We start from the raw sequence: 24513 nt of genomic DNA, 5'->3' as shown, positions 1-24513 counted from the left end.
TTAGTTCTGATTTGGCAACAGTCCTGACCACAGGATACAGTGCACAAACCTCTGTTATGCTGTCTTAAAACTGCCACTTTTCAATCATGAATGGAGTTTATCACACTGGGGCTGATTTCGGCATTAAAGAGAGATTAAAGCGCATTTAAAGCATCCTGCAAACGAAGCAGAAATGGCGAGTGATTGCGCGAATGATGATTACACGTAATTGCACAAATAATGTGATGTTGGAAATGCATTGTCATTGAAATCCTAAAAGTAAAAAGAAGCACATTAATGATTCTTTGTGACCACTTTAATGGCAGGTTTTGTGCAACATTGTGTGAAATTGTTATGCATAATTAAGAGATTTTTTCCAGGATATTCATGGGATAAACTCCTAATATCCTTCATGTGATAAACTCCAATGACGACAATTACAAGATAATACCGTGTCCAGCAACCAATGCAATTACACGACGTGCCGTCATTGTGCGAGAACATGAGCTTGTCAGTGCTAGACTATGGTTCTCTCCTCCTAGTGATGTTGCAATTGCACCATTACGCATGCACAGCTTTTACAAAGAGAAAAGTGAGATCCAACGCATGACTTCACAGCTAAGGTAGCAGTTTCATTTATTTTGGGCTGCCAAAGAGTTAGCGTCATGGTATGATAATCTCTTCAGTCTCTCTGCAGACCAACTTGCTGCCTCTTACTAGGCACAGTCTGCATTGCTTGTTCTAGCTAGGGAGGCTTTCAGACGGGGAAAAAAAGCTGGAGTAAAAGGGATACTCCCCACATAATTGTATGATCGCACTGAAGATTTTCAGACACATTACACTCATCCAGGACTTATCCGACGAAGATCCAGGAATGCTCCAGCAACAACCCATTCACAATGGAGCATTCCTGGATCTTCAGGGGTTAAGCCTGGAATAAGTGCACCATCATCTGAAAATCTTCAGTGTGATCTTGCAATTATGCCAAGAGCATGCCGGCATTTTCCCCCATTTGAAAATCTCCTAGGACTCCCTTTTCTGAAGATGGCATCATGGCTGAAGGGAAACTAAGACAGCTTGCTTAGAAACTAAGAAAAGGGGAACTGAAAGGGTGGGGTTAGCTCCGGATGACAATCTTCCCTGCAGTTTGAGTCCACTCTTTGAGACAGTCTCCTGCTGCTGCTATTCCACTTTCAGGCAGTTCGAATGTTATAAAACTCTCCATCCATGAGCTGGTGGTCCCAGAGTCCAGAGGCACCTCAAAGAAGCCATCACCTGTGAGCAGAAGCCACCTGGAGTGCCATCGTGTGCGGAAGAGGAAGGAAGGGAGCTAACCAGTGAGTCCCTTGTCTTTCTCTTTTGGGGCCAGATAACATGGCAGTTAGAAGACAAGCAAAGTCAAACTATTTTGGCTGCAGAGGGGAAGATGGAAGCAAGGCAAGCTGAGATTGCTTAGCCCTGGTCTAGAACTGAGCAGCCTTTCCTGGGGAGACATCCTCTGCTATGTGAGTGCTAAGACTAAGAGCAAATAAATTGTTGGCCAAGTAGACCATCCTGTTTCCTTTTCTCAATAATATTATCTGAGCAACACTCTAGAACAACAGTTCCCAAATTTTGGTCCTCCAGATGTTTTGGACTTCATCCCCCAGGATTCCTGACTGTTGACCAAGCTGAGTAGGGCTTCTGGGAGTTGAAGTCCAAACCTGGAGGACCAAAGTTTGGGGACCACTGCTAGTCGTAGATAGCAGTGGCGGCTGCTACCTAAATCCTGGATGCTTATTTAAGGTGTTGCCCCTCTACACACTTGAGCACATGTGCTGGACTAAGAATAAGGTAAAAGAGTTAAAGCATGACATGATTTAGGTACCTGACGTGTATATTAAGCTGTGATACCACATAAATCAGTAGAAACATATATGTTATGCATAGAACAACTTGTATGACATTGGATAGCAAAATTTTATTAGTAAATAATGAAGTTCAACACAATATTAATTAATATCCTAATAATGTAGAACTTAATGTATTGGTTGGGAAGAGATTTATACAACTATGTGATATTATACCATGTATTGTATGTTTTGTTATGTGGATATATATATATAACATGTGCACATGCCTTCTATGGACTTATGGCAACCCCATTAATTTCACAGGGTTTTCGAGGTAGTTTCTCAGAGGTGGTTTTACCAGTTCCTTCCTCTGAAATATATAGTCTGCAGCATCTGGTATTTGTTGGCAGTCCCTCATCCAAGTACTAACCAGTACTGAACCTGCTTAGTTTCCAAGATCAGATGGAACCAGCTGCGTTTAAGGCATTTAGGCAATGAGATGACATGATTCATTAGAAAACACAATAATGCTTGGTAAAGTGGGAGGCAGTAGTATAAGAGGAAGACTGCATTAAAGGTGGATAGGCTCAATAAGGGAAGCCACAGCCCTATGTTTTCAGGACCTGAGCATGGCTGTTGATGATGCGGTGACTGGGTTAACAATTAACATCAACAAACTTTGAATATTACAAAATAAAACATAAAATTAAAATAATGAAAATGTTTTTTTTTAAATGCACAGCACCATATATATAAAGAAAACCTTTAAAATTAACTTTAAAAGTAAATAGAAATTATTACTTGTTACCTCAGGTGGAAATCATGTGGCCTTCCAAATATTGCTGAACACAGACCATGGTCTATGCTATCTAGGGTTAGTGTGACCTGCAATACAACAACATCTTTAGGGCTGTATGTTTCCTACTTCTGTTATTTCAATAAAGTAACATCATTCCCACTCATATAAACATTGCACTCTCTTGCCAAAGAGGAGTACTTGTTGTGCCTCCTTCCTTCCTAATTCTGGAAGCTTTTAGTGGTTCCATCTGTAAGTGTGTGTTTTAGCCACCCTAAATCTCATTTCATTGGCAGCAGCTGTCCAGCAAGTACCCCACAGAAGAGGAGGAGGAGACGAAAGCCATGTCAAATGTCCTCCTGGAGAGCATCTTTCTGAAACGCTCTCAGCAGAAGAAAAAGACGTCCCCTCTCAACTTCAAGAAGCGCCTCTTTCTGTTGACAGAGAGCAAACTCTCCTATTATGAGTATGACTTTGAGCGTGGGGTGAGTATCCCACACACTGGTGCACTCAGTGAATGTTACATAGGGGTTGTAACACACTTAGCCCTTGGATGGATTTTGGAAGACCAACTTGTAGCTTGCTGGGATGGGGAATAAAAGGATGTGCGTGGAGTAGAGAGAGAAACTTCCCCCATGCTTTGGCTTTGACCCCAACCAACATAGGGCCCTTTGGAAATGTGGCCTTTGTTCAGAACAAAATAGTTTCACAATCACTGTTTTCGCTTAAATTTGATTCATTGAGCAGGCAAGAAACCCATATCGTTGGCCCTACAGTTAGCAATTAAAGGGGAATCATAGTGCTATAACTGTAGTGTGAAAGGCCTCTCATGCAAAATGAGGGTCTAGCTGGCTTCGGCAGTTGATTTTAGGTGTCAACACACGGCAGCAAATTGTAGGGTATGTAATTCATTTACATGTGTGTGTGTGTGTGTGTGTGTGTATATATATATAATTTACTTTTATTACATATGTATATATTTTATTGCCAGTGAGGTGTATAAATGTTTGTGGAATCTGTTACATCAGGGAAATAACTTGACTAGCTTTGATGATATTTGGCACCTTGAGAGGGATGGTGGGCTGTGTTTACTCCTCTTGTTTCAGGCAGGAAAATGTTATGGTTTATGCTGGAAGGCTTCTGTTCTGTGTATATATCCAGTGGAAGAATGAAAGGAGACAACATGCTGTGTGATAGTTTCTTAAAAAGCCCAATGCGTTTTGGTCTTATCATCAATTGGCCTTCTTCAGGGCAATTCTCAAACATTTCTGGAGTTCCACCATCCCCAGTCAAGCAGAGTGGGAAGCTGATCTAAAGCATTTCCATTTTCACCTTGCAGCGTCGAGGAAGCAAGAAGGGCTCTGTGGATGTTGAAAAAATCGCCTGTGTGGAAATGGTGACTCCAGAGAACAACCCTCCTCCAGAACGGCGTATCCTAGAAGTGAGACATTTGTGCATTTTTATTGAAAAGTCCCCTTTTTGGCCACTACAGGATGTTTCCTAATAAGCTGTTGTATCCCTCTCAGTGGACCATACTGCATTGCAGTGTTACACAATGGCATCACCTCCTGGGAATATTGTTCACATTATTTCCGCCCAGTGGTTGTTAAGGAATCAACCCTGTGTGACATGTCTTCTGATGGTAATGCAAAACTGTTCATCTGCCATGTACATTATCATTGAGAAACATGGCACTTGGGGGCTAATAAGGAGTATTGGAGGAGAACCTCAAACCATTTGGCGTTCTGAGGAAGTGTGTAGTTCATAGCAACAGAAAAAGTGGCAGATGTTGACCAGCTAGTGATAGAGGCTTCATAGGCACAATACAGTTCATGTATTACCTATTGAAGGTCACTGATAACCTGAGAAGGTTGTCGTGAAGATAAAATGGGGAGAACGAGAGCCATGCATGTAATATGAACTCATTAAAGGAACTACAAGGATAAATGTTAACAATGTGAATAAGAATTACACATGATAAAGAAGCTTTGAGAGGTGAAAAGAACATTTTGCACTTCATTTTTCATCTCACATGTCTATAATTATTTACATAGAGGTGTGTGTGTGTGTGTATGTGTAGATAATTTTGAAACGAACAGCACTTCTGACATGGATTCCAGAAGGACATAGGATGACTGTGGATTTAACATATAACATCATAACATCACATACACATTCTGTTTGTTGCTGCGTTTTACCTTTTCATCTACTGAAAAAAAAATTGTGTGGCTTGAGAATTTCATTTTCAATTATTCCAATGACAACATTTTCCTTTCAGTGTTCTATAAATTTAATTCAGCTGCTGAAAACTTTGATCTGTATTACAGTGTCTTGAGTGAACAAAGCAAAAGGACATGTTGCATTTGGGCCCTTTGCTGATGTCACTGAATGGTAGTACTGTATTAAACATTCATCGACTGAAAGCTAGGCACATAAGAGTAATGGAGTATTTTTCTGTTAACTCCAAAGACCTTAAGGATTAAAACTCCCAAAAATATTTGACTGAAATGTGATCCTGCTGTTGACATTAATATTTACTGTATATCATGTATTTGATTTTCTTAATTTGGAGAGGATGTTTCTTTTTTCTGCATCCTTCATATCTCACCTTGGCAATTCAGAATCTTTGCTTACCCTGCAAATCCTGATCGGTAGATTTCACTTCCTCATGTTGAACAGTACCACCTGAGCTATTTGCAGAAAAGTTAGCACCTTTTGGCTTACCATTTCCAAATTCTTCCAGCAAGCATGGGCAATGAGACTTTGCATTATGGAACCGGCTGGACATCAGCCGTAGGAGCCTCCAGGTTTGCAAACCCTGTAATGCAGCCATTGACTACCAAGCAATTTCTTCCACATCCCAGGGGAAGTGGGGGAAGGGACCACAGCTCAGAGACAGAGCATATACTATCCCAGATGCTAGTGTCATGACTGTCCTAAAGCAAGGATGGGGAACATCTGACTGCTAGAAGTTGTTGAATGATTGTCCCATTATTCTGCACTACTAGCCATGAAGACTAGAGGTGCTGGGAGTTGCATTAACCAACATCTAAAGAGCCACACATTTTCCACCTGTGGGCTAAAACTTTGCATTTATTTGTAGATCTTAATGGCAGGCTGTCATTTAAAAAATTCAGATTAAGAAGCTATCTGCAAATTTCTTCAAAACATCTCATTGGACCATTGTAAGGAATCCTAAAATCTCCATAGCCTTCTGGATGTGTGTTGGGAATGCAGCCTTGATATACTAATCTTCTGTCTCTTTTACACACAGCGAAAAGGAGATGATTTAAATGAGCCAGAACAGATCTCCATTATAGAGCGATTCCCCTACCCTTTCCAGGTGAGTCATCCTCATAGTTAGCCATCTTCTTCCCAGACAGTTGGATGAGAGAAAGGAAGCAAGGGGCCTAGTTATATGCTTATATCTGTCTATCCGTTGTTGCTCTTCATGACATCCAAAACCACCTGCTTCTATCTGCAGCCTCAGTTGGCAGGTATCAATAACATTCAAAATCCACTAAACAGGGATACCTCTATTGGACCCTCCAAAATGCACAATATACATTTTGCAAATTTTCAAAGCTCCACTTGCTTCTTCATCATTGGCAGCTTCATGTTGGCAGATATGTGTAAGACATTATCATATCTATATTTTACGTATATGCCATGTCAGACATGGGCAAAGTTTTTTCCTTCTCTTAAAAATACAATTGAATTCCCAAGCCTTGCAATATTGGAACCAGTGATTTCAGGGCTAAGTTACCAGGAGTTTGGATTAGCAGGGACAAAATAACAACATATTTTGCCTTCCTTGAACTTCCCCATTTCCTCTGGTATTTTTTTTTTTTTTACTTGAAGTGTAAAAACTCAAGAGCTTTATCTAAAAGAAGAACAAGCCCTTTTCAGCACATAAAAACATGCTATTAGTTGTAAACATCCCCCTATGCCTCCTAGGTTGTGTATGATGAAGGCCCTCTCTATGTCTTCTCTCCGACTGAAGAATTACGGAGCCGTTGGATTCACCAGCTGAAGAGTGGTGAGTCTTTATGTGGCTTAAACCTATATATTTGCATAGAAGCAACAGATGAGCTGACGATCTGGAAAATCTACACCACGGATCTTTTTGTTCTTATGGAAAGCCATGGGGGACTTTTTCTCTGGGTTTCCTAGTTTCCTTTGTTACGGCATAAATAAGAAGTTTATATTTATTTTGCAAGACTCCTTAAAATTCTGCATTTCTCTACACTCCAAGCTTTTTAAAAATATGGGTTTATACTTGATTTTTATTATTGGTTCCCTCAAATAACCCTGTGTAAATGGAACCTCCTTGCTTCTCCTTTGAGTACCGTAGTCCTCCTTGACAGGTTGGGTGGGTGGCAGCCTTCTTGGACAGTGATAAGTCTGAGTGTATCAAGAGTTGGTCCATGGGGAGCAGTCTTGGTTGAGTCAGGAACTGGAAAGTAGGAGCAGTGGAGCCAGCTTTGGTCAGGACAGAACAGCAAGTCAGAAACAAATGACAAACCAAAAGTGAGTTCAATCTAGAAGCTAGGGCTGGAGGATGAACCAGGAGGCATTGATGAATATCAAGATAGACATCAGAACTGAACAGCAAACCTGGGAAAAAAGAAGAAACAAAGGTTGAAGAACAGCCAAAGTTACAGCAACTAGAGCAGTGATGGCGAACCTATGGCACGCGTGCCAGAGGTGGCACTCAGAGCCCTCTCTGTGGGCACATGTGCCGTCGCCCCAGTACAGAGTTTGCCAGAGTTTGTTACTAGAAAGCAGGAGGGACATGGCACTTTGCAATTAATAAGTGGGTTTTGGGTTGCAGTTTGGGCACTCGGCTTCTAAAAGGTTCACCATCACTGAACTAGAGCTTAGAAGTAACATATTAAAAGTAACATTGGGCTCTTCCAGAATGGTCTAAAGAAGCACAAGTTCCATTCTTTTGGGGGCGGGGGGCCATTTGTATTTGTATCAATTTCTTGGACTTGCACTAGGGCTTTTCCAAAACATTTTTTAAACTGGGACATGGTTTGCTGAGGTGGTCCTAAGATTTGAAGGACACATTTTCTCCTCTTTGAATTAAAAAAAAATCTTAAGAGTTATAGTGCGAAAGTGCTATTTTACTGATGCACTGATACACTATGGCGCTAGAACACTATTAATGCTAAAAGGAAAAGGAGAAGAAACAAAGGACTGGCCCTTTCACATTACACAGACTTAGTGCACTATGCTGATTTAATTGCAATGGGAACATTTTACAGAGTCCTGGGATTTGCTATTTAGGGGAAGGCATTTAGCAACCTCAGTCAGAGAGCTCTATTGCTTCACCAAACTGCAGTTTACTGAGATGAAGAGAGCAGATTATATTATATCAGGCACTATACAAAGCACACTTCTTACTTCTTTTCTTCTGCAGTGATTCGCTACAACAACAACCTGGTGCAGAAGTATCATCCCTGTTTCTGGACTGATGGGCAGTACCTCTGTTGCTTCCAGACAGCTAAAATGGCCATGGGCTGCCAAATCGTGGAAAGCAAGAGTAGAAGTAAGAGATCACCCTGGCAGTATCTTCAACCTCCTCCTCCTACCTTCTCTTCTCTTCCATGTTAAACCCTGTTTTCCAGATTATTTTTCCTCCTATGGAGTTTATTTATGTTGTTTCCCTTCTCCATTTATGTTTTTTCACCTCTTCTAATCATACATGTGAATAGAACAGAGGTGTCAATAATATATCACATCCAGTTAGGGGCTCGTGTGTTGAACCAAGTGAGTTGCACTGAGATCTCCAAATGTAGAGAGATCTTGTAGCACTTTTGAGACTAAATGAAAAAAAGAAGTTGGCAGTGTGAGCTTTCCTAGACTTCAGTCTACTTCCTCAGATGCATTTAGTGGAGAGTGGAATGCATCTGAGGAAGTAGACTGAAGTCTAGGAAAGCTCACGCTGCCAACTTCTTCCTTTTGGTTAGTCTCAAAGGTGCTATAAGATCTCTCCACATATTGATTCTACAGACTAACATGGCTATATCTTTAGATATCCACTGACTGGCACTTTGCCCCTCAGCCACTTCCAGATACATCTAGCAGCTTTGCTGGCACCATGAAGGACAAGGGAACCTTGGCCAAGATGCTCTCAGAGGGCTCCTTCTCTTGTGTTGGACTGCCAGCCTTTCTCTCCTGTGTTAGTGCTGTCCATTCATTATTCCTCTCCTCTTGGGGCCCAGTCAGAATCACTGTCCAGAGGGAAAGGACAAGGGGAGAGAAGGCACCAACTCTTCATCCTGGGTCACAGAGGACATGTGAACCACAGGGAAGGACAGCAAAGAGGAGGAGAAGCCAAAAAAGAGGCAAATGAAGATGTTTTCTGTCGCTTGTGCATGTAGCTTGAATATCTGGTTTTCCTCTTCCAGAAGGTTCCAGAAGTGGCAGTTCTATTCATAAGCCTGACAAACCTTTACCCCCAACTCCAGAGGAAAATGAGGTAATGAACAATGCCAGGCATCCTTGGTCTGCCTTTGCAGAAGAATTGTGGGAAGACCATGGAAGCCTAAATTGCCTCTCTGTTTTTCTGCTGCATGTGCCCCCCTCAAGATGATGAAGAAGCAGTTGCCCCCCACACCAACAGCCAGCACCCCATCTAGGTCAAGGAAGGTTGTGGCTCTCTATGACTATGCTCCTATGAATGAACAAGATTTGCAGCTGCAGAAAGGGGAAGAGTACCTTGTCCTTGAGGAGAGTAATGAGTCCTGGTGGAGAGCCCAAGACCAAACTGGGTAAGAAGAGCTTGAATCTGTAGATTGAATATCTGGTTTTCCTATATGGGGAGCAGAGGGAAGCAAAGGCCTTGCATATAAAGAACTCTATTAACTTTGTGTTAATAGAATTTGTATGGATATTTTGGGATCTCCCTAGTGCACTGCATCTTCCATGGCCAACTTTACATTTGTTGGGAATCTGAGACAGGGCCAATTCAAGATGATTTGCTGCCTGAGGTGGAGCAAAAGACAATGCCAACCTCCTGCCCATCCACATCAAGGCATGCATAGTATCCAAAGTCAACTGCAACTGTGGAGGGCCGACTGTACAGGCATTTGGATTGCCACTCTAGTTTCTTTCCTGTTTCTTTGACAAATTTTTGAGAAGTATATTTCTCAGGAGGGTCCATAACTATCATCAGTTTCCCCAAGGGGCCCATTATGCCTCCCCAAAAGGTTAAGATCCAAAGGACTGCCAACATGAAGAGCTAAAAGCTATTACACAGTTATTCTGTCTTTCCCTCTTTACCTGATTTTTATGGTAAAGGAAAAAGACAGAAAAAGCAGTGGGATAATTAACAAAAGATTATGATATTGTCCAGACCTTTGTAAAATTCTGCAAATGAGGCACCTTGACTGCATGATAAAATCGTTGTCCAGAAATACCCTCAATCTGAAACAGCTGTGAGTTACAGTTGGGGTAGAGAGGTGGGCATTAGAAACCCACCTTCTGAAGCCTGGTGCAAAAGATGAACTAGGAAATTTGGAGCCTGGCAATTTGTTTTTAGTACTAGAATTGAATAGACCTCACAATATTTCCATGGCAAAACACACTTCAAATTCCCAAAAGCTTTAGCAGTGTTCTTTAGGGCAAGATAGGAGGGATTGTTTTGTTGCCATTTCATGAATGTGGCAGTTCTTTATATACTGTGGGTTACTATTTCACTTGAGGCTGGCTGCAACTTTTCAGGATCTGTCATCTCCTCTTCCCTGAACCTTTTAACTGAAAATATCACAGATTAAAATTAATCCCTTTTATATGCAGCAAAGCTGCTTTGTCACTGAATTACTATTGTTTCTGTTCCTGTTGTCATCAACCACATAGATGTGTACCTTTTCCCCAAAACTGGGATGGTGGCCTACAAATTAAATTGATCAACATTAAAATAGAATTAAACTATTCACAATATTAAAACAATGTAAAACATACACTTACAAGTGATAAAAAGCTGTTAAAATCAGTATAATTAAAACAGTACATCACCCTCTTAAAAACCCTCTCCCTATATGACGCCTTCCTTTCAAGAGCTTCTCCATTCCATATCGTTTTGTTTTCTTCTCCTGTACAGGAAGCAAGGCTATATTCCTAGCAACTATGTTACTGAAACAAATGATTCTCTGGAAATATTTGAGTGAGTATCTTTGGAACTGTGGACCTGGGGGGCAGAATTTAAATATGGTGAGGAAATGTTGGGACTATTAAGATGAAGTTGGAAAAATTACTTTGGAGAGGCTACATTATTTTTGGGTCATGGCACATGGAAGCTTCAGTTCAAAAAGTGGTTTTTCTGAGGTCAACCCCTGTATATTTTTCATTAGACATATTTCATTAGGTTCACATTTGGATTGGAGGATCATGGCTTATCCCTTCAGCCTCCCTTCTGCTGCATCTCTACTCCTAGGCAATGCTATGTACCATCAGGGGTTAATTTGCTTGGAAATGGTGCCTGTCTCTGCAAAAGGGTTAGGAATGTGGAGGAGGAATTTTGCTTTCCAGAGAACTGTAGAAGTGTAGAGCTAAGGAATGGCATGTAGGGGGGCAGGTGGGTGATAAGAGGACTTAGGCTGTGGGAATATAGTTTGCACGCCAATTAGCTGGGGGTGGAGTAATAATAATTTGCACTTTAATATTATGGTAGAGGGTGGAACTGGTCAGATCTGACCTGAACGCTTTGCTGATAGCTTCTGTTCTGATGTCTGCAGTAGAAGTCTTTTGTTTTCCCCACAACTGGATTAATTGACTGTACATTGGATTTTGAGTTTATTGGTTCTGACAGTAGGTCAGATCTCACTAACAATCTTGGACGATGCAAAAGCATTTGGAGCAAGATGATCTCACAACCGAAACGCCTTTGGATGAAGGGCAAACAGACGACCAGGGAGCTGGTGCTCTGGTGGAGGAGACAGTACAAGGCCTGGGGGCTAGACCTCGAAAACCTCCTGTTGCCAAGGCTGGAACAACGGCTGGAGATTGGCTCAAGAAGGGACCATGGCAGGACGTGCCAGTCCGGGTGGACAAAGACCTCTGGTTCCAAGCGGAGGGCCCCACCAGTGCCAAAGAGCGACGCCACACCAGGAGAGTTTCTGATTGGGACGTTGGGGTCACTGGACCTTTGGAACCAAACCTCCAGGAGGGGAAGGACAATGTGACTCAAATTCAACAGCTGCAGGCAGAGCTACGCTCAGTACGAGTCACTATGAACGAATGGATGAGTGGAGGTGGAGGGGGGCAGGCAGCCCATCATGACGTCAGGGCCGCCAGACCGACACCAGAGCCTGCTCCACAGCCACACGGGCCGCCTCAACCCCAGACCTCTAGACCCGGCAGCCCGAAACCTGAAGGTGAAGTTCGATGGGAAAGCGAGCCAACTGCCCTATTTTCTTGTCCAGGTGGCTTGCCACATGACCGAGTGGGGACACACTTTCCCCAGTGAGAAAGCTAAGGTGAGATTTGTGGCCTCTCATCTGGAAGGAAAGGCTGCAGACTGGTTGGTGCAACTGTACAACGCAGGAGGCCTGGAACTACAGGACCTACAGGCTTTCATGGTGGGGCTACGAAGCCGGTTTGAGGACCGTTTCCGCGCAGAGAGAGCCCGCATCCGTTTGATGGCTTTGGAACAAGGGAGCCGCTCGGTGTATGATTATGCAGATGAATTCCGCAGCTTGGAGGTGCAAGTCCAGGACTTGCCTGAAGCATTTAAGGTGGATTATTTTAAACAGGGATTACGTTTGGACCTCCTGACATGGGCCCTCTCGATAGACAACCCTCCCACTGTGATAGAGTGGATCAGACTGGCGGCGAAAGTCGAGATGATCAAAGAGAAGGTCAGGCTGATGAAGCAGCGCAACAGTGGCGCCTCCAAAGCTGCAAACAAGAAACCGGGTGCCATCAGTAGCCGGCCCAAAGGAGCAACCACCTGTGACCCTGAGAGAGAACGACGCATGAGACTGGGGCTCTGCTTCGCGTGTGGCAAAAAGGGCCACCTGATCGCCGACTGCCCAGAGAAAGAGACCAACCTGTGTGGGACCACAACCAAAAAGACCTCCATGCCACAGAGGTCTGGGGACAAGGGGAGGTTAGGGGGTGCCATAATGATCAAACATCAATCCAATGTTCTTTTACATACAGTATGTTCCTCAGGTCTCATCTTTGTACTACTTCAACAAACTCAGGTTTGGAAGCATACATTTGCTAAGATAATTAGTAGTTCTGCCCCAACTAATAGAAATTTTTGAGCTTCATTTTGATATTCCCAACAGAGCCTTATCCCCAGCCACATTCTAGCTTCTAAGCTTCAGATGGTGGCAATGGCAAGCCTTTCTGAATAAATCTTTCCAAGAAGACTCTAGAATAACATCAGTATAAGTCATAGTAGATTTGAAGGGTCTACTACAAATATGTATCGTCTTATGTTTCAGGTGGTATCTGAAAAACATAACCAGGAGGCAAGCAGAGCAGCTCCTAAAGAAAGAGGTGAGTGCATAAGTACTGGTGTTCTTTTCATTGTAAATTAGGTTCCTATTAAGTTATGTATTGTAATTTGATATCATTTTAACTGTGGTGCCGAAATACCCTCAAGACATCAGATCCCGTTTGATCTTAGAAGCTAAGCAATTCAGCCCTGGTCAGCACTTGGATGGGAGACTACCAATGAATACCAGGTGCTGCCGGCTGTATCTCATAAGAAGGAACCAGCAAAACCACCTCCGGGTATTCCTTGCCTCAGAAAACCTTATGAAATTCATGGAGTCATCGTAGGTCAACAGGGGACTTAAAGGCACATACACATACCACTTTAACTATGTTGGCTGCATGCTATGGAATTCTGGGATTTGTAGTTTGATGAGTTAGCAGTGCTCTTGGGGAGAAAATTCGAAATACCTCACAAAGCTACAGATTCCAGGATTCTGTATCATGCAGCCATGGTAGTTATAATTATATCTGAATGCTCTACTTATGTAGCATGAAAAAGTCAGCGTGTTCTAACATGATATTTTAAAAAACAGTGTCAAAATCCTTAAAATCTTCTTAATCGTGGTAAAAGCTGTTGTGAATCTGTGCCTTTACGGAGGTGGCCCCAACTGTATTGGAACACTCTATAGAGAGAAGAATACTTCACCTTTAATTTCCAGGGATGTTAAAGCTCAGGTATTCATCTCTATAATACTACTGGTTGTAAGTGGCAGTAATTAGAACTTAAGTCTTAGACCTGAAACTGTATGAGCTTATTACAGGACTGTTTGGACACTGATGGATCTTGCATAAAGACCTGAAGGAAGAACTTAATATTATCACACAACATTGTGGTTATGTGATGAATTAGGCTTGCAGTTATCAACCTGAGCTTGGGAAAGTTTTTTGATTTTGCTTTTTTAAAGAAGGAGAAGGAAAACTCTTATAATCCCTCAAGCCAGGATGGCCAGGGTCTCTGTCAAGAACTAGCAGCTGCCCACCCTATACTCCATAACTGACTTCTGAAGTTAACACATAAGCTCTTTTTGGAAGGAATGGAGGATACAACTTGCTAGGAAAATGTTTCAGACAGATCTGAATTGCAAACCCAAAATCAGAGATACCGTATGCAGCAACAAAGACTGTCTCCACCCCAAAATCAAAGAGCCATTATAACATTTTATTCCCACCCAAAATTTGCTACTCAAATACTTTCTTAAAACAGTTTTTCAGAATACATAGTTCCCAAAACATGACATTCTTTGTCACAAGTTATCTTCCCCTATTCCCAGAGATTCAGGACCTCAAAGGGTTAGTTCCCATCATTAACAGTTTAATGACCTCCAAATTCCTTAGGGCAGTAATAAGCATTCTCTTTTCATAGCCTGGCACTTATCTTGCTTTGCATTTGACTACTCTCAAACAGTGAAATGGATTGGAAGCTTTGATTTAAACCCAACCACTAAATGTGATCACATTGACATATAATCTTTAAAACACATTTATAAAACAAAGTATTCCAGTTACATCTCTAACATCTCCATTGTTAACCTTATGTTAACTCAAACTTATAACAATTTATAAAACCTTAGCACACCACCATTTCTCTAATTCTTTGCATAGGCACTTATGATCTTATTTAAGATATTTAAGCACACAAGTCTTCAATAACAATCCATCAAATCCGAATTCATAATGTTATAAGTATATAACAAACTTATGAACAACTTAACCTTACAATATAATAAACTGATAAAGAAACTTAGAGCTATATAATTCAAACCTAACAATAGAGCAAACTAAAAAAAAACCTTATCACAATATATCCCAACATAACATTATAAAATCCCTAGTGCAATCCAAAAGCATATTAACACCTCTTTGTACAACTGCTTCCCCAGATCTGTCCCACATACAATCTATACGGAGCTCAGCATCCCCTGCCCTGAATTAATTACTGATGCACTCCCATAACTGCAAATCCCATATTACAAACTCAATTTCCAATCCTAAATTAACTAGTCTAAATGTAACTTTTGTAAAACACTGAATTTAAACATGCCAATTAGAAACAAATTCATGACAGGATTAATTCAATCTAATTAAATCCTGACAGTTTGTTATTGTTCCCTGGCTCTTTCGTATAACATGCATTTTAGTGAGTAGGTTGGCCAGATTTCTAGGCCTGTCCCTTCTGCCTACTTGCCTGAAAATGTTTCCTCACTCTATGCATAGATGGTTCATGGAGGGAAGAAATGGGAAAATCCCTTTGCACACGGTTTTAGACATTTGTTCTATATAGGATACAAGCTATTGTTTTTTTAAATAATTAAGTAATACCAATCTTTTCAAATCTTCTGCCTGAAGTGGTCGCCTCGGTCTTCTTAATAGCAGGAGCTGTCCTGAGTCCTAGGCATTGCTTCTACAAGATGTAATAAGATCTTATTAAGCTAGAGGTGCTGTGCTTCCCATCCATCCATCCATTGTACTTCATCTATCAGTATTGTCATCTGTATCTATTTTTTTTTAATTTTCAGGGCAAAGATGGTGGCTTCATTGTCCGAGATTCCACCAGCAAGACAGGAAAATACACTGTCTCTGTGTTTGCCAAATCATCTGGGTAAGCATGGCCTGCTAATGTGGAAACTGATGTGATCTGCACCCTACAAGTCCTAAAACAAGATAAAGGGATTTGGAAGCCACGGCGCATAACTGCCCTGCCTAGTCTCTTTGTAATATTGGCATAGTTTGGAAAGTTAGTTTTTTGGACTGTAATTCCTAGCACCCAGTAACTGCCCATGTTGGCTGGGAGATTCTGAGAGTTGGTTTGAAAAAACAAATTTCTCTAACTGGTCATTAATGCATGATTGTTTTACAGGGAGCCCCAGGGGACCATCCGGCATTATGTTGTTTGCTCCACACCTCAAAACCAGTATTTCCTGGCAGAAAAGCACCTCTTCAACACCATCCCAGAGCTCATCAACTATCACCAACACAACTCAGCAGGTAAGGGTGCACTGAGCAGGACCTGATCCTACTAGGTGAGTTTAGCAGGTGAGTTCAAGGGTAAGTTACAATAATTATTTTCATGATGAAGATATGGAGGGCATATGCAAAACTGCTTATGATTAGTTCTTAGATGGACTGCTTGGTATTTTCCCTATATGAACACTGTAGTGAGTTCCACAATGTGGGGAAAAGGGCTTAAGTACTCTATGTAGCTCATGGGAGTACTTCAACCACAATAAGTTAAACCAAATACAATATAACTACAAAATGAATTGTGCAGAATGAGAAAAAACTGTCCATTTGCTCATGCATGCAATATACAGGTCATAGAATTTGGGCTAGTTATCTTGGTGCCCAAGTTTTATATGGTGGGGGCTTTTTTCAGAGAATGTATACAGTGTGCTGTGTATGTATGAATGCAGTTTGTATGCTTTGTGTAATCATAAGTGCATTGTAATATTGACATTCCTTTGATATGCTCCAGGGCTGATATCCAGATTGAAGTACCCTGTGTCATCACATCAAAAAACTGCTCCTTCCACAGCAGGACTTGGCTATGGTAATAACCATATGTTCTGAACTTTGGGGTAGGATCTGTATATTATGCTCACATCCTTTGCTATACCTCTCTTAATTCCCTGGAATGTTAGTTGGACTTGAGATGGGTGGAACCAATTACCTGTTAGCAGTGGTTATTGGGTTTGGGAAGCTGTCCTTTTAATTCTCACAAGGCCCTGGAGTGATACATATTGGATGATTCCATGAAGTGTTGTGGGAAACAAAATGGCAGATTGCTTTGCCACAAATACTTTCTTTCTAAATCCCCCTGATGCCCATCCCTACACCTTGTGTCTATTGGTTCTAGGGGCATGGGAGATTGATCCAAAGGACCTGACGTTCCTGAAGGAGCTTGGGACAGGGCAGTTTGGAGTGGTGAAGCACGGGAAATGGAAAGGCCGGCACGATGTGGCAGTCAAAATGATCAAGGAAGGCTCCATGTCAGAAGAGGCCTTTATTGATGAAGCTAAAGTCATGATGTGAGTGGCAGCATTTTCTTTTCTTCAGCCCAATACCAGGAACTTTTCCTTAGATCAAGGATGGGGAATCTCCTTCAGCAGCAGGTCTGAATTAAATTTTCACAGGCCTCCTGTAGTGGATGGATCCAATGGCAAAATGGTACAGCAAAAGAAAATGTGGCATGTTTTAACAAACTCTCATGGCCAGTATGTAAGCAGGACTTTCAGTCTTTTAGAATGGGGAAAATCTCTGTCAAAAAGCTGGAAGATCACCAAATGATGGTGTCAGAGGGAAAGGATATAGCCAATTGGACAATGCTAGAAAGGTCAGATTTGGCCCCCATTGCTGAGGGGGGGGGGGCTGCTGCCTGCTAATGGAAGAGGCATAGACTATTATATTCACATTTTAACGTGACAAGAGTGAATATATGCTCATTTTAACGTGAATAGCGCATGCTATTTCAACCATTCTTCCCGCCCCCCCCCCAACCTCTTTTGTAAATTGTGGGGTTCCTTGGCTCCTCTCTCTCACTCGCCTAACTATGCTATGCTCCAGTCATCTGGAGTCTCAGTGAGCATGAGCAAAGGTGCCAATTCACAATTAAGAACCCACTGATGTGATGGCTTACTTTGCACAGAATCTGGGTCGCATTTAGGGAGTCCATTACAGAGAATTTAAGGTGTGATAAGTAATCACATAATTGCCTGAATTTTCGAACTGACCTCGCTATCTTCTCTTTCGAAATTGAGAGCCTCCCGTCCCATGTGATAAACTCCATGGTCTTTCTCCTTCTGCTCCTCTTCAGGAACCTCTCTCATGAAAAGCTTGTGCAGTTGTTTGGGGTCTGCACCAAGGAGAGACCTATCCTAATTGTTACAGAATACCTGTCCAAAGGTTGCCTCTGGAACTACCTGCGAGACAGTCGCCGGTCCTTCCAAGCCACTGAGCTTCTAGAGATGTGTAAGGATGTCTGTGAGGCCATGGAGTACTTGGAATCCAAACAGTTCCTCCATAGGGACCTGGTGGGTGTGCTTACTATTTGCCTCGGCTGTCATTCTCTTGATGTAGGTCAACCTCTGTCTAGGCTTTACCACTTGAGACTAAATGGTACATTAGCAGAAAGCTTGCATGAAATTGTTTTACCACTATCATTAAATGTACATAAGCCTGATAAATGAAAAAGAGCTTCTTCTATTTACAAATAGAACCAAACAAACCTAAATAGGCATTTCTAGGGCAAATGGCATTTTGGCAGACTGGGATGAACCCCATCAATAGTTTATAGAAATAAGCTATTCACATATGTCAGAATTGGCACATTATTAAATGGTCTGATTTGGCCCTCTCCAGATGGATTATAGCTCCTATCATCACCCAACCAGCATGGGCAATAGAAATGGACAATGGACACTGGAAGCCAAAAAATCTGGAGGTTCTTTCAGTATCAGTTTCATTGTCAGGTTTAAGAAGTCTGCTCCGAAATCTCATCCTTGGTGCCTGCCTGGATGCTTGGTCTTCAATAAAGAGGGAGTCACTGCTCAGTGGCAACTGATCAGTGGGAACTTCAGCATCAAAACAGATCAGCCTTTACCCACTGTATGGGCCTCCAGATATTTTAGACTACCTCACCTGTCATCCCAACCATGACTGCTGAAGATAATGGGAGTTGCACTTCAAAACATCTGGAGAGCACATGAGTGGGCCAGGCTATTTCAGATTTTAGAAAGAAAAGCTATCAGCTAATTTGTGGGATTTCATCCCAGAAGACAGAAAGATGGAAGAAAGATTGGCCATCTGCCTATTCTGAGAAGTTTGAAAGACAACAGGTTACAAGTAATACTGCTACTCATCTTCTCACCAAGGTATCTAGGTGCCGTTACACGAGGAGCGGAAGGATAAAGAGAGTAACAAAATTAAGTTTCAAAAGCAGTGTAACAAGGACAAAGTTACTTCAGTGTTATAAAAAAGAACAGTTTCTCATTAATTGCAAATGTTACTTTAAGAGACATTTTGAATTTCCAGGTTTTATACCATTCTTTTATCAATTGCAAGAGGCTTTTTTATCAATTGCAAGAGGCTTTTGAATTTTGCCCATTCAAAAATAACCAAAAGTGGTGGAAAAGCAATGAGCAGTGGAACAGGTAATGTAATCTTTTTCCACCATCATAACGAGTAACAGGAACAGATTACTTTTTATACAGTAATGACCAACATAACATAGCACAACATAGAAAAATCACTAAAACTCCCAGATTCCCCCAGCCAAAATGGCCAGTTTTCATCTAAACGTTAGTGTTCCAAGTTTAACACAGATGGATCTTGGCAGTGAAAGGGCAAAAAGTGATTCTGTCCTTCTAGGTGGTCATGTTCTTCCCTTGAGTCCTCTTTCTCTTATCTCTACAACAGGCTGCTCGCAACTGTTTGGTCAATGAACAAGGTGTTGTCAAAGTCTCTGATTTTGGTCTCTCCAGGTCAGTTTGTTTTGCTTAAGTTTTTGGAAAGAGTTGAGTTGTTTGATTTTTTTCTTGCTTGCTTGCTTTAAAAACATAATCCTATTTGGTCTCCTTCCCTTTGTGGATCCCCCTCCCAAATTCTACTCTCTCTCATATACCCCCCCCCCCACCATTTCTTCCATTATTTCATTCATTCTGTTGCTTTTTTCTGCCACCTCTTTTTATGCTTGTTGTTTTACAGCTTTGAACTGATTAAACAAATCTTATGGTGCTGGAGGCATAGTTTTTCAAAAGCAGATTTTCCAGTTGCAGAAATCTGTCCCCTTCAGCAGCCCCTCATGTTAATTTTAAATGCCCTGCTCTCATTCTGTTTTTTGCAGTTTCTCCATAGAAGTCAGTTATATATCTGTTGTAGGCAACCATTAGTTTATGAACAACACAGGTCTCTGTTACCCAAAGAAAGGTGGGGGACTGAGGCGTTCCCACCAAGTATGTCCATGTTGCTTTAAATGTTGGGGAAATTAATTTTAACTTAATTTAATTTTTTAAATGTGTATTGTTTTTATTTTATAAATGAATTGTTTTTAAATGTATACTGCTTAAATGTTTTTGCATTTTTTAACATTGGAACTGTTTTAAATTTGTTGTTAGCTGCCTTGATCCCCTATATTGGGAGAAAGGCAGAACAGAAAGAAAGGTAATAAGAATAATAAGAAGTCACTGTTTTAAGATACAAGGTATTGTGAGTCAAGTAACCTAGCACTACCATAATCTCTACAGGTATGTCTTGGATGATGATTATATTAGCTCCATGGGATCCAAGTTTCCAGTGCGGTGGTCCCCTCCAGAAGTTCTTCTATACAGCAAGTTCAGTAGCAAATCAGATGTCTGGGCTTTTGGTGAGTACAAATCACATGGGAAATCTAGAGTATTTGGGGGAGGACGACCTCTGTGCCAGTAGATCTGAGACCAAAAAAAAAAAAGCATTATGACCTAAAATAGTTATTGTGATCCCAGTACTGCTGCTAGGATTTACAGTCCCTGAATTGGGTATCTGTAAATGAGTTAAAGGGTACAATGCCAATCCCAGTTCCTCAGTGTTGCCTGTTGTAAGGATTTAGGATCTATCAAAGATACTCTTTCCTAGCTTTCACTTGGAAAGGAAGTGTCAACAACAGGGAGGGGGTTCCTGCAACTCCTAAAAACTACCACTAACAATTGCAACGTAAAGCCCCAAATGGGGACATCCCACAAGCAAGTAGGAGTCCTGCATTGGGACCTTCACTCATGCCAGCCTAGACCTGTCATAGGAGAAAGTCCCTCCCATTGTAGCAGGAGTGGATTTTTTAAAAAGAAACACCAGGGTAAATTACTAAAGATAAATCAACCCTCTCCCCACCTCCATTAAGTGGTGAATTCATGCCTTCTGCTTTCTCCTCCACCTGCCTGGCCTCGTCTGCAGAATGCACAGTAAACTGGCATTAGATCCCAGAGACAGAGGATAATGTTGAAAGCAGGCATGAATAACTTGGATCCCACCCTGATGCTGTTGAACTGCAACTCCCATCAGCCCTCATCAGCATCATCATTTATGAAGAATGAAAGGCATTAAACTGCAACATCTGGAGGGCCATGTTCTTCATCCTTGGTCTAAGGGTTCTTGTGCATATCTGATCTATGTTTGTGCCCTCCTTCCACATCTGGCTATAAATACAAGCCAATAATATACAGAACAGAAATGAACCTTAAAATAAATGTGTCTTAAATATGTCCTTCGAGGTGTTTTTTTTAAAAATCAGACAAAGAACTGTGAGATGGAAGAGAAAGGAAAAAGGACAGTATTACAAACTATGAGTGGCTCTTAAGGACCTAGGAGTGCCACCACATCTGATAGTCCCGATGTGGAATCTGAACTTAGGACAAATGTACAGAACATGGAGAAACAGAATTGGCCCCAATTGGTAGAGGTCAGGCAGGGCTGCATTTTATCACCCTATGTTCAACTTCTAAGCAGAAAATATCATATGTAGAGCAGGTTTGGACATGAAAAGAGGAGGGAGGAACATAAATAATACACTGGGCCTCCAGTTCATATGGGAAGTCCAGGCAGCAGGCTATGGACCTTATCACACTAGTGAGAAAAAGGATTTAAAGTAGATTTAAATTAGAAAAAAACGTGCATACTTCCCAAAAGTAAAAAGCTGCTGTTTTTGTCCCTTTTATGTTTGCTTTATTTTTGCGTTATTTCTGGTCTGGAGAAACATTATTTGTATTTTTTTCTAATTTAAATCTATTTAAAATCCCGTTTCTCAGTGGGATTTCACTAATGTGATAAGGTGAGAGCTATTACATCCACCAGCTGATAGACAGAAACATTCTCTGTTTGATAGTGAAGGTGATATATAGCCATCCTGACTAGCAGCCATTAATGGCCCCATTCTCCCATTCAGCCCCTTTGGATGAATGAGAATAGCTTGGTCTGGGGTTTCTTTGGTGACAGAATGTGCAAAGAATTAGACATTTGTACAAAACCATGCTGAGGTTTCAACTTGAGATTTGCTGTGATTTATATGTTGTGCTTCTTCAGAGGGATTTGATTTATTCTTCTGTGATAAGTACTATATTGATTTCTGTGGCTGTTTTGTCCCCCACAAGTCAAAATATTGCAAACTGGCATTGCCTTTGCATTTCCCATACAGAAAAAGCACAAATCAGCATGAGGCAATAATGGGAATGCATGGCATCCCCACTTTATTTAGGAATGCCATCTGAGATGTGTTCTTAGCATCTCTGCTACCAAAGTTACCAATGATGTAGGACTCAGCGAGATAGTCCAGAATGCTGTGATGCTGACAATGTGATGTCTCATTGTGGTGTTTTCCTGACTGACAGGTGTTCTGATGTGGGAGGTTTACAGCTTGGGCAAGATGCCCTACGAGCGGTTTAGCAACAGTGAGACAACCGAACACGTGACCAAAGGCCTACGTCTCTATCGGCCTCAGCTGGCTTCTGAGAGAGTCTACTCCATCATGTATAGCTGCTGGCATGAAGTAAGGCTTTCCCTAAACAGCTCCAGCACACTATCATTAAGACCCCCCCCCCAAAAAAAAACAACCCTTCAATGGTATTCATAGTCCCTGCAGTACATACAGAGTTACATATTTGTTTTATTCCACTCTGATTTATAATAATCCAATATTTGTCCCTTTCCTTTGGCCCAAGCCACTGTAAGTTTTTAAATGGATTTTTTAATTTCATCTATTATTTAACAATCATCCAACGTGCCATATCATCACTTAACCTCTCTCACCATCATCCATTCCCTTCACCAATCAATTGCTTCTAACTTAATTAATTTGTTACAACCAAACATTAAATCTACAACTCTAAATATCCCTCTGCTTTAAAAAATGGTCTTCTAATTATTTTGTGCATCCTTCTTCTAGTTCCTTCTCCCTTCTATTCTTTCTTATCCTACTTCCTTCTGCTTCCTACTCCGGCTTCATTGCATTCTTTCTCCTTCTCAAAATGTCACCCTTCCAGTTCCGTTTCTCCCTCTTCTCCTTCTCCTTCTTAGAAATCCCCTCTCCATCTCCTCCTATCCATTTCACCATCTTCCCCATACTTTCCTCTTTCATACCCTCTTCACCTACTCAAAACCTTCATTTACCTACTCTTCCCTTCTAAAAGAACTTTTCTCTATTCACATACTGGAGGACTGTAAATGTTTAAGTATTCTCTTGTTTGAGAAATTCATCTCTGTATACTTTCTTCCCTCCTGTGTTCTTTTGCTCCAGAAACCAGAGGAGCGCCCTACCTTCCAAGCTCTCCTAGGACTCATTGTGGACTTAGCAAATGAAGATCCCTGAACTGACCTCAGTATCCACTTGCTCCTTTACTGCTGTTTATCTTTGCTATGGTTGCTGGTAAATTTCTGAAAGGACACAGGATGGCTGAATCTGCAAGGAGCCCATCGTGGCAGACATTAAAATCAAGATCCATTAAAAACACTCTTATCTTTTCACTTCAATGTAATTAGCGGCTCCTATGTGAAATCGCCAAAGAACAGCTATCATATGACAGCAAATGCTAGTAAGGTATCTCTCTACTTCACAAAGGAGATACAATATCAAAGCGTATGGACCTCTTCTTCTAACCTGAAATGGCGCAATGGAATTTGAACAATATTTCAAGGTTGTAAGACTCTAGAAATCCATTGTACAATTACAGAATAAAAATTACAAGAAGCAATACGAAAATGAACTATTTCATAAGGGAAATGTTTTTGGTTGTTTCGTCAGATTTCCTGGACCACCTTTCCATGGCAGCTCTTATTTTTGCATATTCCCAAGACACAAGTGCTTCGTTCTGGCCAAAGTTTAGGTCTGCTTTTCATTTTCAGGTTGTTTTTAGATAGGTAGAAGTCACACATTTACACACAGTATGTAGAGATCTTGTGGCACCTTTAAGACTAACTGAAGTAAAGAAGTTGGCAGCATAAGTAACAGAAAAATCTCCATCATTTGAAATGATACCAGCTGCTTTAAGAGAAAACCAGAAGTGGGGCAATAAACAGGAAGGAAGAGCAGCATAAATAGGATCTGTTGTGAACTAAATCTCTTCCTTGGAAGAGAGATGTTATTATATCAGTCTTCTAAATGATTCCACAAAAGTTACAAATCTGTATTAACTAATTAATTAATCAATCAATCTGCTGGTTGTGGAGAAAAGACTTTCCTTCTTCCTGAACCAGCACAGAACCCCAAATGGGCTGGAAAAGGAGGATCCCTCATCCTACTCACTCCCTGGCACCAAACTCTTCACCAGGTGAGCAGAGCTTTGAAATAACCACATTTATTGACTCATTAGGTGATTAACCCATTAACTTTATCAATGTGGTCCAACTCACTAGGCTTCCTGGTTAATGCAAGTT

The 24513-nt window shown here is 41.3% G+C and overlaps 1 protein-coding gene across 3 annotated transcripts; it reads left to right on the top strand.

Annotated features, from left to right (window-relative positions):
- The first annotated feature begins 573 nt into the window (after positions 1–573).
- Positions 574–23842, top strand: LOC149308894 (tyrosine-protein kinase BTK-like). Of its 3 annotated transcripts, XM_089536654.1 has the most exons (20): positions 574–602; positions 1177–1316; positions 2907–3092; positions 3947–4048; positions 5882–5950; positions 6565–6646; positions 8033–8161; positions 9024–9094; positions 9205–9386; positions 10718–10780; positions 13068–13122; positions 15639–15721; positions 15980–16107; positions 16595–16669; positions 16976–17147; positions 17933–18149; positions 19534–19598; positions 20361–20479; positions 22473–22630; positions 23378–23842. In XM_089536654.1, exons 3-20 carry the CDS (start codon positions 2952–2954, stop codon positions 23447–23449), a joined length of 1983 nt encoding a protein of 660 aa, XP_089392780.1. In that variant the 5' UTR covers positions 574–602; positions 1177–1316; positions 2907–2951; the 3' UTR covers positions 23450–23842. The 3 variants fall into 3 exon arrangements, with proteins under 3 accessions (XP_089392780.1, XP_089392779.1, XP_089392781.1); XM_089536653.1 differs by lacking the exon at positions 574–602 and having other exon boundaries at positions 1139–1316; XM_089536655.1 differs by lacking the exon at positions 574–602 and having other exon boundaries at positions 1139–1316; positions 2904–3092.
- The last annotated feature ends 671 nt before the right edge of the window (positions 23843–24513 follow it).

Source organism: Sceloporus occidentalis, unplaced genomic scaffold (assembly GCF_023333645.1).
Source record: "Sceloporus occidentalis isolate IW3139 unplaced genomic scaffold, rSceOcc1.0.p SCAF_8, whole genome shotgun sequence".
In the NCBI taxonomy this organism is placed as follows: Eukaryota; Metazoa; Chordata; class Lepidosauria; order Squamata; family Phrynosomatidae; genus Sceloporus; species Sceloporus occidentalis.
Note: the sequence above shows the minus strand (reverse complement) of the source record. Positions and strands in the feature narration are given on the sequence as shown.